The sequence below is a fragment of the Rhinoraja longicauda genome, chromosome 11 (assembly GCF_053455715.1).
Source record: "Rhinoraja longicauda isolate Sanriku21f chromosome 11, sRhiLon1.1, whole genome shotgun sequence".
Lineage (NCBI taxonomy): Eukaryota > Metazoa > Chordata > Chondrichthyes > Rajiformes > Arhynchobatidae > Rhinoraja > Rhinoraja longicauda.
In genome coordinates, this window is record NC_135963.1 from 5,330,256 (window position 1) to 5,342,511 (window position 12,256).

Below are 12,256 nucleotides of genomic sequence, written 5' to 3' on the forward strand. Positions count from 1 at the left end.
AAGGGAGGAGGAGGGGAAAAAAGTCATTCAGCATGGAAACAAGCCCTTCAGCCCAAATCGTCCATGCCGACCAAGATGCCCTGTCTAAGCTCGTCCCATTTGCCTGCATTTGACCCATAACCATCTAAACCTTTATTATCCGTTTACCTGTCCAAGTGCTTTTAAATGTTATTGTAGCTGCCCCAACTATCTCCTCTGGCAGCTCGTTGTATGCAAGTTCATTAGTCATAGGATCAGAATTAGGGCATTCGACCCATCAAGTCTATTCCCCCATTCAATCACGGCTGATCTCCCTTTCCATCTCAACCCCATTCTCCTGCCTTCTCCCCGATACCTGTACTAATCAACAATCTGTCAACCTCCACCTTAAAAATAACCAATGACCTGGCCTCCAAAGCCTTCGATGGCAAAGAATTCCAGAAATTCACCACCCTCTGACTAAATAAATTCTCATCCCCACCTGAATGAAAACGCTGCCTCTTGGGTTCCTATTAAATCTTTCCCCTCTCACCTTAAACCTATGTCTTCTGGATTTCCCCTATCCTGGGTAAAAGACTCTGTGCATTCTCCATGTCGATTACCCTCATGACTTTAAACACCTCTAAGATCACCCCTTCGCCTCCTGCCCTCCAAGGTATAAAATCCTAGCCTGCTCAACCACTCCCCATAGCTCATGCCCTCGAGAAGTATGGAGACTAACAGGCTTACCATGTGGCTTAACAAAAAATATAAATATCATAAATCCAAAACATTCAAGTGGGCAGGATGATGGCACAGCGGTAGAGTTGCTGCCTTACAGCGCTTGCAGCATCGGTGACCCGGGTTTGATCCCGACTACGGGTGCTGTCTGTACGGAGTTTGTATGTTCTCCCCGTGACCTGCGTGGGTTTTGTCAGAGATCTTTGGTTTCCTCCCACACTCCAAAGTCGTACAGGTTTGTTGGTTAATTGGCTTGGTAAATGTAAAAATTGTCCCTAGTGTGCGCAGGATAGTGTTAATGTGCAGGGATCGATGATCGGCGCGGACTCGGTAGGGCCAAAGAGCCCGTTTCCACGCTGTATTTCTAAACTAAACTGAAGAAAGTCTATTCTCTTCTAGATCTCCAGCCATGCTGTTCTGTTAAGAGTGGTTAAGGCATTTACATTGATTTAACCAAATTAGGAAATATTTGCATTTATTCTGAGTTTTTGGACACAATGCATTCATTTTTTTTCAGGGCAATTTCTCACCTCAGTCCAATGAACCTGATCAATATCACACATGGAGACAACGTTGGCATTTACAGCCTTAAAGAGGTGATGGTGGGAACTGCCATCTTTAACAGCTGCACGTAGGACTCAGACAACTGGGTGCTCAATCACATTAGAGGGTAGTTAGAGAGGCCACCTATCCTTTCTTTCACTGTGGAACTGGAGTCATTATTAGGTCAAGTTTAGTTTTATTTAGGTTAAAGGTACAGCTTGGAAAGGACCCACCAAGTTCATGCCAATCAGCAATCTGTACACTAGTTCTAACCTACACACTAGGGACAAAATACAGAAGCCAATTAACCTACAAACCTGCACATCTTTGGAATGTGAGGGGAAATCAGAGCACCCGGAGGAAACCCACACGGTCACAAGGAGAACGTACAAACTCCGCACAGACAGCATCCATTGTCACATTAAACCCGGGTCTCTGACGCTGTGAGGCAACGGCTCCACCGCTGCGCCACCGCGCTTCTCCTGGTCAAAGATGTCAGGATTCCAACTCAGAGGTGAACTGATTACACCATCATCTGAAAAGACAAGTCATCAATGTTGGGTCACTTCGGCAAGGCAGAGGGAAGGGAACAAACTTGGGGAGGACTGGGCCTGTTGTTGGGCTGTATATACATGCATTGCAGAAAACAAGTCGGTGCACTGCAGGATGGAAGATCAGAAGAGGGCGAGTGGCAGACCAGTGCCGTGGTGCACAGGCATCGTCTATTGACCTTACCAAAGGCTTTTGTAGTCTCCACCAGTTTCAGCGTGAAGGTCTTGCCTTTCGGCAACTCCTTCAGCATCTTGGCCACCTCGTAGTGCCGACAGCCCACCACGCCCTTGCCGTTGATCGACTCGATGTGGTCACCGATGAGGATGACCTTGACTTGGTCGATGATGCTGCCCTCTTTGATGCGCTGCGAGAGAGCGGGAGAGGGAACTTTGTTAGCGCAAAGCAGCAAAGAACCAACGCCATTTCTTATTACTATTATTTCAGGGCAAATACAATCACCAATATCTGCTTGCATCAATAGTTCTGGCTCTTTTCACATCGCTGAATTTGATCAATCTGCAAGTTGCAGTTATGCCTTCGGTTGCCTCCTCTCTCAGCTCCCGAATTTCTTCCTAAAATCCACCCAGCACCTTCCAAACCAGGCATTTCTTTCACTCAAGGTTGGTTACCTTCTTTTCTATCTCCTGATGAAGAATTGAGCTGACCCATAAAAGCATCTCTCAGACATACAGCCTGGCAACAGAAATTCCAACTGTTTAATTTAGTTTAGTTTAGAGATACAGCGCGGAAACACGCCGTATGGCCCGAGTCCGCACTGACCAGCGATCCTCGCACACTAACACCATCCTACACGAGGGACAATTTTTATATTATACCAAGCCAATTAACCTATAAACCTGTACGTCTTTGGAGTGTGGGAGGAAACCAAAGTTCTCAGAGAAAACCCACGCAGGTCACGGGGAGAACGTACAAACTCCGTACAGACACGCACTCGTAGTCAGGATCGAACCCTGGTCGCTGGCGCTGTAAGGCAGCAACTCTACCACTGCACCACCATGCCTCTGCTGAGATCCGTACATGAGCATTGTATCTGTAGTTCTTGGAGTGGACTTCTATACATTGGCGAGACCAAACGCAGACCGGGCGATCATTTTGCTGAATCCCTTTGCTCAGTCTCCCTTGGCCGACGCGATCTCCCGGTTGCCAAACATTTTAACTCTCCTTCCCATTCTGAGGAAAGGTCAATGTTTTTCAATTAAAGAGTCAGCAACTATGAGCAGCCAATTACCACTGATCTGTCAGAACAAAGACCCGTCGGCCACTTCCAGCAGAAGCTTGGAACCCCCGAAGACGGGAGAGTCGAGGAGTGAGCCGCTAGCGGTGACTTCAAGTTATGCACAAATTATAGGAGTAGAATTAGGCCATTCGGCCCATCAAGTCCACTCCGCCATTCAATCATGGCTGATCTATGCCTCCTAAACCCATTTTCCTGCCTTCTCCCCACAACACTTGACACCAATGATGGATGCGAGAAGTGAACGAGAGGGACCAGGGTATTACCACCAGTGCCTTCAAGGTCGGCTGCAGGAGGCACCCCCGAGATACAGAGGCGGTCAGCAGAGGAGTGGGACGTTGGGTCGCGAGCCTGCAGGCTTCCTGGATCAGGGGGCCCTCCAGGACATCCAACGTGTGGACTGGACTTTGAATTGTTTGTGCTTTCTGCTTTTTTTTTTTAATTTGGTACATCAAAATTGTGGTGACTGCTCATTTGTGGTTGTGCAAAAGAATTTCAGTGTGCTGTGCATACGTAATAATAAAGAACAATTGAACCATTAGGTGGCAGTGCAGTACACTCTACACCAGACATGTCCAAAGTCCGGCCCGGGGGCCAATTGCAGCCCGAGGTCAGATTTTATACGGCCCGCAGCTTCCATCTTAAAATTTATTATTTATGGCCCGCCAGCAATGTCTAACAGAATGAAGGTAGGGGGAGAGGGGAGGGGAGAGGGCGACTACACCTCCCGGCAGGCAGCGCTGCCCGACCTACACCCCCCCCCCCACCCGAGCGGGAGAGGTGACGCCGACTACACTTCCCGGAGGCGGGGTTGAGGGCGTGCGGGGGACGGGAGAGCAGCAGCTGAGCTCACCTCACCCAGCACGCTCATAGGTGGGGGGGGGGGCGCGGAAGCACATTAGTTAAAGGTCCGGGGGGGGGGGGTGGAGAATGCATTAGTTAATGGTCCAGGGGGGGGGGAGCGCATTAGTTAAAGGTCCGGGATGGGAGAGCGCATTAGTTAAAGGTCCGGGGGGGGGGGGAGCGCATTAGTTAAAGGTCCGGGAGGGGGAGAACGCATTAGTTAATGGTCCAGGGGGGGGGGGGGGGGGGGGGGGAGCGCATTAGTTAAAGGTCCGGGGTGGGAGAGCGCATTAGTTAAAGGTCCAGGGGGGGGAGAACGCATGGGACGGGAGAGCAGCAGCTGAGCTCTCCTCACCCAGCACGCTCATTGGTAGGCGCTCCCGTCAGTCGGGCTGGTGCCGCTTCCCCCCCCCAGCGGGAGAGGCGACGGCGACTACATCTCCCGGCGGTCAGCGCTGCCCGATCTGCGGATTGTCAGACGCGAGGTCCGGGGGGGGGCACATTAGTTAAAGGTCCGGGGGGGGGCACATTAGTTAAAGGTCCTGGGGGGGGGGGGGGAAGCACATTAGTTAAAGGTCCGGGGGGGAGAGCGCATTAGTTAAAGGTCCGGGGGGGGGGGCGGGGAGCACATTAGTTAAAGGTCCGGGGGGGGGGCGCAGAAGCACATTAGTTAAAGGTCCGGGGGGGGAGAACGCATTAGTTAATGGTCCGGGGGGGGGGGGGGAAGCGCATTAGTTAAAGGTCTGGGGTGGGAGAGCGCATTAGTTAAAGGTCTGGGGTGGGAGAGCGCATTAGTTAAAGGTCCGGGGGGGGGAGAACGCATTAGTTAATGGTCTGGGGGGGGGGGGGGCGGAGCGCATTAGTTAAAGGTCCGGGATGGGAGAGCGCATTAGTTAAAGGTCCGGGGGGGGGGGGGGGGGGGGGAGCGCATTAGTTAAAGGTCCGGGGGGGGGGGAGAACGCATTAGTTAATGGTCCAGGGGGGGGGGGGGGGGAGCGCATTAGTTAAAGGTCCGGGGTGGGAGAGCGCATTAGTTAAAGGTCCGGGGGGGGGAGAACGCATGGGACGGGAGAGCAGCAGCTGAGCTCTCCTCACCCAGCACACTCATTGGTAGGCGCTCCCGTCAGTCGGGCTGGTGCCGCTCCCCCCCCCCCCCCCCCCCCAGCGGGAGAGGCGACGGCGACTACATCTCCCGGCGGTCAGCGCTGCCCGATCTGCGGATTGTCAGACGCGAGGTCCGGGGGGGGCGCATTAGTTAAAGGTCCGGGGGGGGCACATTAGTTAAAGGTCCTGGGGGGGGGGAGCACATTAGTTAAAGGTCCGGGGGGGGGAGAGCTCATTAGTTAAAGGTTCAGGGGGGGGGGGGGGGGAGAGCGCATTAGTTAAAGGTCCGGGGGAGCACATTAGTTAAAGGTCCGGGGGGGGGGGGGGCGCATTAGTTAAAGGTCCAGGGGGGGGGGGCGCAGAAGCACATTAGTTAAAGGTCCGGGGGGGGAGAACGCATTAGTTAATGGTCCGGGGGGGGGAGAGAGAACGCATTAGTTAATGGTCGGGGGGGGGAGCATTAGTTAAAGGTCCGGGGGGGGGGAGAACACATTAGTTAATGGTCCAGGGGGGGGGAGCGCATTAGTTAAAGGTCCGGGGTGGGAGAGCGCATTAGTTAAAGGTCCGGGGGGGGGGGGGGGGAGCGCATTAGTTAAAGGTCCGGGGGGGGGGAGAACGCATTAGTTAATGGTCCGGGGGGGGGGGGGAGCGCATTAGTTAAAGGTCCGGGGGGGGGGAGAACGCATTAGTTAATGGTCCGGGGGGGGGGGGGGGGAGCGCATTAGTTAAAGGTCCGGGGTGGGAGAGCGCATTAGTTAAAGGTCCGGGGGGGGGGGGGGGGGGGCATTGGCCCTTGTTTTTTTCACATTATCAAATCTGGCCCTCTTTGAAAAAAGTTTGGACACCACTGCTCTACACCAATGGCTCAAGTCACACAGCACAGACACTGAATTATAAATACAAGTACATTAACGTACACCACCCTGCTCCCAAAACATTCATGCAATATTCACTTTGGCAGCAATATGCAAAAAAACATTGTCCTCTTTAGATTGCAGAACCTGACCGTACACAAGAACCTGGCAGTACACAAAATGTCAACTCTCAGACACAGCCAACTCTATGAGGAGGAATTTTCTTCACCACTTCAAGGAAACTTGAATTAAAGATGCTTGATGTTAATGGGTCATCAGGTGCCTTTACAGAAATGCCAATCCCTCATCTTAAAAATCATACTGCTCACAGAATCTGATAAATTATCTTCTCAAAGGATTGATAAGCTGGCACCTCTGGAACAAGCAGCAGGTAAGAAGCGTGATAATTAGAATGGCATTTGACCAAATCTAATAACTTTGACTTTGTCATTTTGTCCGCGCCAGAAACATGGCGACTCTTGTGCACTGCCTCGATGAGTGAGGTCTGCTGTATAATTTAACCAGGCTGTATGCAAAGCAAAGTATTTCACTGTACCTGTCACTGGGTACAGGTGACTGTACTTGTCACTGGGTACAGGTGACAATAAAGTATCAATGAATAATTACTTCAAGTGAAAAAACACATTAAGTGCAGTTATTGAGTACATATTTAATTTATAGTTGATTAATAGTTATCTGCAGTCCAATATGTGAAGTCCATAAACTACTCCATACACTAACATCTATTTTCCACTATTATAATAAATCAATTTTGCTGCAGGACTAAGGCGGCTGCCTTTCCATTTGGATTTGTTGCCGCTCCAACTAAAATGCAGATCATTAGTCAGAACAAACACAGAGCTATGATGACTTCCTTCCCTTTGCCAACATTTTGCAAGTGTTTACACTGCTAACAACGATCATCTAGCTGGATCCTGTGCCTACTGGAAACACACACACCCACACCCAACCCTACTGATACTTCCCCTTGCAGGAAGCCAACCTTGCACTCCCACTCCATTCATTCAAACATTGATTTTAAAAAAAGACCCAACTCAAAACCATTATTGCCTGTAAAAAAAAGCGCTTTACTCTGTGTAAAATCCTCACCTTGGCTCATTAATCACCAAACCCCACAGAGCAGAGATCGTTTGCCTGTTATGCCCTCTCCCTGAAAGTTATCATACTGCCCTCAGGCTCCTGCGAATGTATTCTTTTGTCAGTGGGAGCTATTATTGAATCTGCATCCACTCTCCTTTCTGTGCATTCACAGGACATGGAACAAACAGTACAGCACAGGAATAGGCCCAATGTCTTGGAGTAACTCAGTGGGTCAGATAGCTTCTCTGAAGACAAAGGATAGATGACATTTTGGGTTGGGATCCTTCTTCATACTGGACATAGTCTGAAGAGGGTCATACATAGACACATAGACAACATGAGCAGGAGTAGGCCATTCAGCCCTTCGACGCAGTACCGCCATTCAATGCGATCATGGCTGATCATCCACAATCAGTACCCTGTTCCTGCCTTCTCCCCACACCCCTTGATTCCGCTAGCCCGAAGAGCTCGATCTAACTCTTATGAATGCATCCAGAGAATCGGCCTCCATCGCCTTCCGAGGCAGAGAATTCCACAAATTCACAACTGTGTGTGAAAAAATTTTCCTCATCTCAGTTCTAAATGGCCTACCCCTTATTCTTAAACTGTGGCCCGTGGTTCTGGACTCCATCGGGAACATGTTTCCTGCATTTCCAATCCCTTGATAATTTTATATGTTCCTATAAGATTCCCTCTCATCCTTCTAAATTCCAGTGAATACAAGCCCAGTTGCTCCATTCTTTCAACATATGACAGTCCCGCCATCCCGGGAATTAACCTCATGAACTTATGCTACACTCCCTCAATAGCAAGAATGTCCTTCCTCAAATTAGGAGACCAAAACTGTACACAATACTCCAAGTGTGGTCTCACCAGAGCCCTGTACAACTGCAGAAGGACCTCTTTGCTCCTATACTCAAATCATCTCGTTATGAAGGCCATCATGCCATTAGCTTTCTTCACTACCTGTTGTACCTGAATGCTTACTTTCAGTGACTGATGCACTAGGACACCCAGGTGTCGTTATACTTCCTCTTTTCCGAACCTGACACCATTCAGATAATAATCTGCCTTCCTGTTCTTGCCTCCAAAGTGGATAATCTCACATTTATCCACATTAAACTGCATCTGCCATGCATCTGCCCACTCACCCAACCTATCCAAGTCACTCAGCATCCCCATCGTATCCTCTTCACAGTTCACACTGCCACCCAGCTTTGTGTCATCTGCAAATTTGCTAATGTTACTTTTAATTCCTTCATCTAAATCATTAATGTATATTATAAATAGCTGTGGTCCCAGCACCAAGCCTTACGGCACCCCACTAGGCACTGCCTGCCATTCTGAAAGAGACCCATTAATCCCTGCTCTTTGTTTCCTGTCTGCCAACCAATTTTCTATCCATGTCAGTAGCCTATTGTGCAGCCATGTGCTCTAACTTTGCCCACTAATCTCCTGTGTGGGACCTTATCAAAGGCTTTCTGAAGGTCCAGGTACACTACATCCACTGGCTCTCCCTTGTCCATGTTATTTGTTACATTCTCAAAACATTCCAGATTTGTCAAGCATGATTTCCCCCTTCGTAAATTCATGCTGACTTGCACCACCGATCCTGTTACTGCTATCCAAATGCGCTGCTTTTACATCTTTGATAATCGACTCCAGCATTTTCCCCACCACTGATGTCAGCCTAACAAGCTGCTCTGAGAATCCATCTCAGAGGCACTCTATAAACTCCCTTTCTTGGGGTCCAGTACCAACCTGATTTTTCCAGTCTACCTGCATGTTGAAATCTCACATAACCACCATAGCATCACCTTTGTCACATGTTAATTTTAACTCCTGATGCAACTTGTACCCTATCTCCAGGCTACTGTTTAAGGACCTGCAGATAACTCCCATTAAGGTCTTTTTACCCTTACAATTTCTCAGTTCTATCCACCATGACTCTACATCTTCTGATTCTATGTCACCCCTTGCAAGGGACTGGATTTCATTCCTTACCAACAGAACGATTCCACCTCCTCTGCCCACCTGTCTGTCTTTTCAATAGGCCGTACACCCCTGAATATTCAGTTCCCAGCTCCGATCCTCTTGCAGCCATGTCCCTGGAATTCCCACAACATCATACTTACCAACTTCTAACTGAGCCTCAAGCTCATCCACTTTATTTCTTATACTTCTTATACTTCGCGCAATCATATATAACACTTTTAATTCGGTATTCGCTTCCCTGACACTCTCTTATCCCTTCTTGAACTTTCCGTTCCATTTGTAACTTTTCCTGTACTCTCTTCCCCTTTAATTCCATCCTATACTCCCAATTAGTCAACCCCTCCCTCCCGCTATTTAGTTTAAACCCACCCGTGTAGCACAAGCAAACCTGCCTACCAGAATGTCGGTACCCCTCCAGTTAAGGTGTAACCCGTCCCTTTTGTACAGGTCACCCCTGTCCCAGAAGAGATCCCAGTGGTCTATAAATCTAAATCCCTGCTCCCAACCAAAAACATTACCCATCTTTTTTCTCCTGAGTTACTCCGGTACTTTGAGTCTATCATGGTGGCATAAGCCTTGATCACCATCCCTGGCAGCATGAAAAACATTATCTTGTCGATCATAATGATCCATAAAGAAAAATGTCTCCTCTCCTTTCTTGTTCTTTTGCCTCAAGGCTTCTCCCTTCTCCAATTGAAATAGTCAATCGATCCCTTCAATTTCCAAAATGCAGTAACTGCTCCAGAAATGAAGCACAAAATCTAAGCAACAACTTATCTCCAGACACCTATCTCCAGAAAATAAGTATTTGCCTTGTGCTCTCCATCCAAATGAGCTTGTGTGGGGTTACCACTGACCAGATTGAAGATGGTTGACCTTTGCATTCGTGCAAACATCCTTTCAAAACCAACATGGTCACACAAGACCAAGAGGACAGGAAAACAATAGACAAGAAGAAAACAGGGTTGCAGATAAAGTAGCCTTATGCCTGCACATACTTTCAAAATCTTATTCCTGTCGTGGCAAAATCTGCAGCTATCAAACTGCTTCATCGGGTCATACAAAAATAACCAAAGGCTTTATCCAAAGTAGCAGCAGCCAACCCTATGCACATCTCTTTTAAGGTGAAGATACATAAACAAGTAGTTTTGTTTAGTGTCACGTGTACTTTAGTGAAAAGCTTTTGTTGCCTGCTATCCAGTCACGGTAAAGATTATACATGGTTACAATCGAGCCGTCCACGGTATACAGATGAAGGGTAGAACATGCAGTGCAAGATAAAAGTCCTATGATGTCTGTTAATGTTCAAAAGTCTCCAATGAGCTAGATGGGAAGTCAGGACCGCACTCTAGCTGGTGAAAGGATGGTTCAGTTGCCTGATAATAGTTGGGAAGGAACTGTCCCTGATTCTGGAGATATGAGTTTTCAAACTTCTACACCTCTTGCCTGATGGAAGAGGAGAGAAGATAGAGTGAGGTTGGCCCTTGATTATGCTGCTGGCCTTGAAGAGGCAGCGTGACATGCAGATGGCGTCAATGGAAGGGAGGTTGGTTTGTGTGATGATCTGGGCTACGTCCACAACACTCTGCAATTTTTTGCGGTCTTGGAATGGAGCTGTTCCCAAATCATGCTGCGAAGGTTTAGTTTAGAGATATAGCGCGAAAAAAAGCCCTTCTGGTCTGACACCGTCCAGCGATCCCCGCATATTAACACTATCCTACACACACTAGGAACAATTTTTACATTTGCCAAGCCAATTTACCTGCACACCTGTAGGTCTTTGGAGTGTGGGAGGATACCGAAGAACTTGAAGAAAACCCACGCAGGTCACGGGGAGAACGTACGACAGCACCCATAGTCGGGATTGAACCCGGGTCTCTGGCGCTGCAAGCACTGTAAGGCAGCAACTCTACCGCTGTGCCACCGTGTAATGTCACTTTAGTTTACTATTGTCACATGTACCGAGATAGAGTGAAAAGCTGTTGTTTGTGTGTTATCTAGTCAAAGAAAAGACTACACATGTGCAAAATAATGAGCGGAATAGATCGGGTAGATGCACAGAGCCTCTTGTCTATTGCAGGGGAATCGAGAACCAGAGGACATAGGTTTAAGTTGGGAGTAAAGATTTAATAAGAACCTAAGGGGAAATATTTTCACACAAAGTGTGGTGGATGCATGGAGGAGGTGGTTGAGGCAGGAACTATTGCAACGTTTAAGAAAAATTTGGACAGGGACATGCACAGGACAGGTTTAGAGGGATATGGGCCAAATGCAGGTAGGTGGTTCAGAGTCTGAAGAAGGGTCTCGCCCTCAAAACATCACCCATTACTTCTATCCAGAGATGCTGCCTGTCCCACTGAATTACTCTTTGGTGTAAAGCAGCATCTGGAGTTCCCTCCTGCACATTAGGTTTGATGGGATATGGGCCAAACACAGGTGGAGGCGATTAGTGTAAATGGGACATGTTGGCCAGTGTAGGCAAGTTGGATCAAGGGGCCTGTTTCTACGCTGTAAGACTATGACTCTATGAGATACCCAGATAGAGGATTCAAACCTACCTTTATGAAAGCAAATCCTGCTCCATTATCAGTAATGGTTAATCCCAGAGCCTCTTCTGCTTTGAACACATCCACTTCTTTCCTGAGACCCTTCGTGTGTGCAAAAATAAAATCTTCCAGACCAATCTGTCCTCCGAGGAGTTTGTCCATGTCTATTCTGTGTGTGTTCAACGTGCAGAACAAAATCTGTAGGGAGGAAAAACACAGATTGTAAATACAGAACAGTAAAGGTCCAGAAGATACACAAGGTGTCCCAAACTAACTACTTCCAGGAGAGTCAAGAGCGTTTTATTATCTTATTTACCGAAACAGAACAAAAAAAATCTTACTTGCAGCACCACAACAGTTTGGTAAAAATAGTACTATATAGAAATTATAATAAACACAGGCAGTGAAGAAAGTCAATGGAATGTTGGCCTTCATAACAAGAGGAGTTGAGTATAGGAGCAAAGAGGTCCTTCTGCAGTTGTACAGGGCCCTAGTGAGACCGCACCTGGAGTACTGTGTGCAGTTTTGGTCTCCAAATTTGAGGAAGGATATTCTTGCTATTGAGGGCGTGCAGCGTAGGTTTACTAGGTTAATTCCTGGAATGGCAGGACTGTCATATGTTGAAAGACTGGAGCGACTAGGCTCGTATACACTGGAATTTAGAAGGATGAGAGGGGATCTTATCGAAACGTATAAGATTATTAAGGGATTGGACATGTTAGAGGCAGGAAACATGTTCCCAATGTTGGGGGAGTCCAGAACCA

General features: G+C 48.1%; 1 protein-coding gene across 1 annotated transcript in view; it reads right to left on the reverse strand.

The window, feature by feature from the left end:
* gipc2 (GIPC PDZ domain containing family, member 2) overlaps window positions 1-12,256 on the reverse strand; it is a 51,692-nt gene that overhangs the window by 8,169 nt on the left and 31,267 nt on the right. The window contains exons 2-3 of the mRNA XM_078408145.1: window positions 11,505-11,690; window positions 1,978-2,158 (exon numbers count right to left, since the gene is read on the reverse strand). Of these exons, the coding sequence (XP_078264271.1) occupies window positions 1,978-2,158; window positions 11,505-11,690 (367 nt within the window). The remainder of the gene's footprint in view (window positions 1-1,977; window positions 2,159-11,504; window positions 11,691-12,256) is intronic.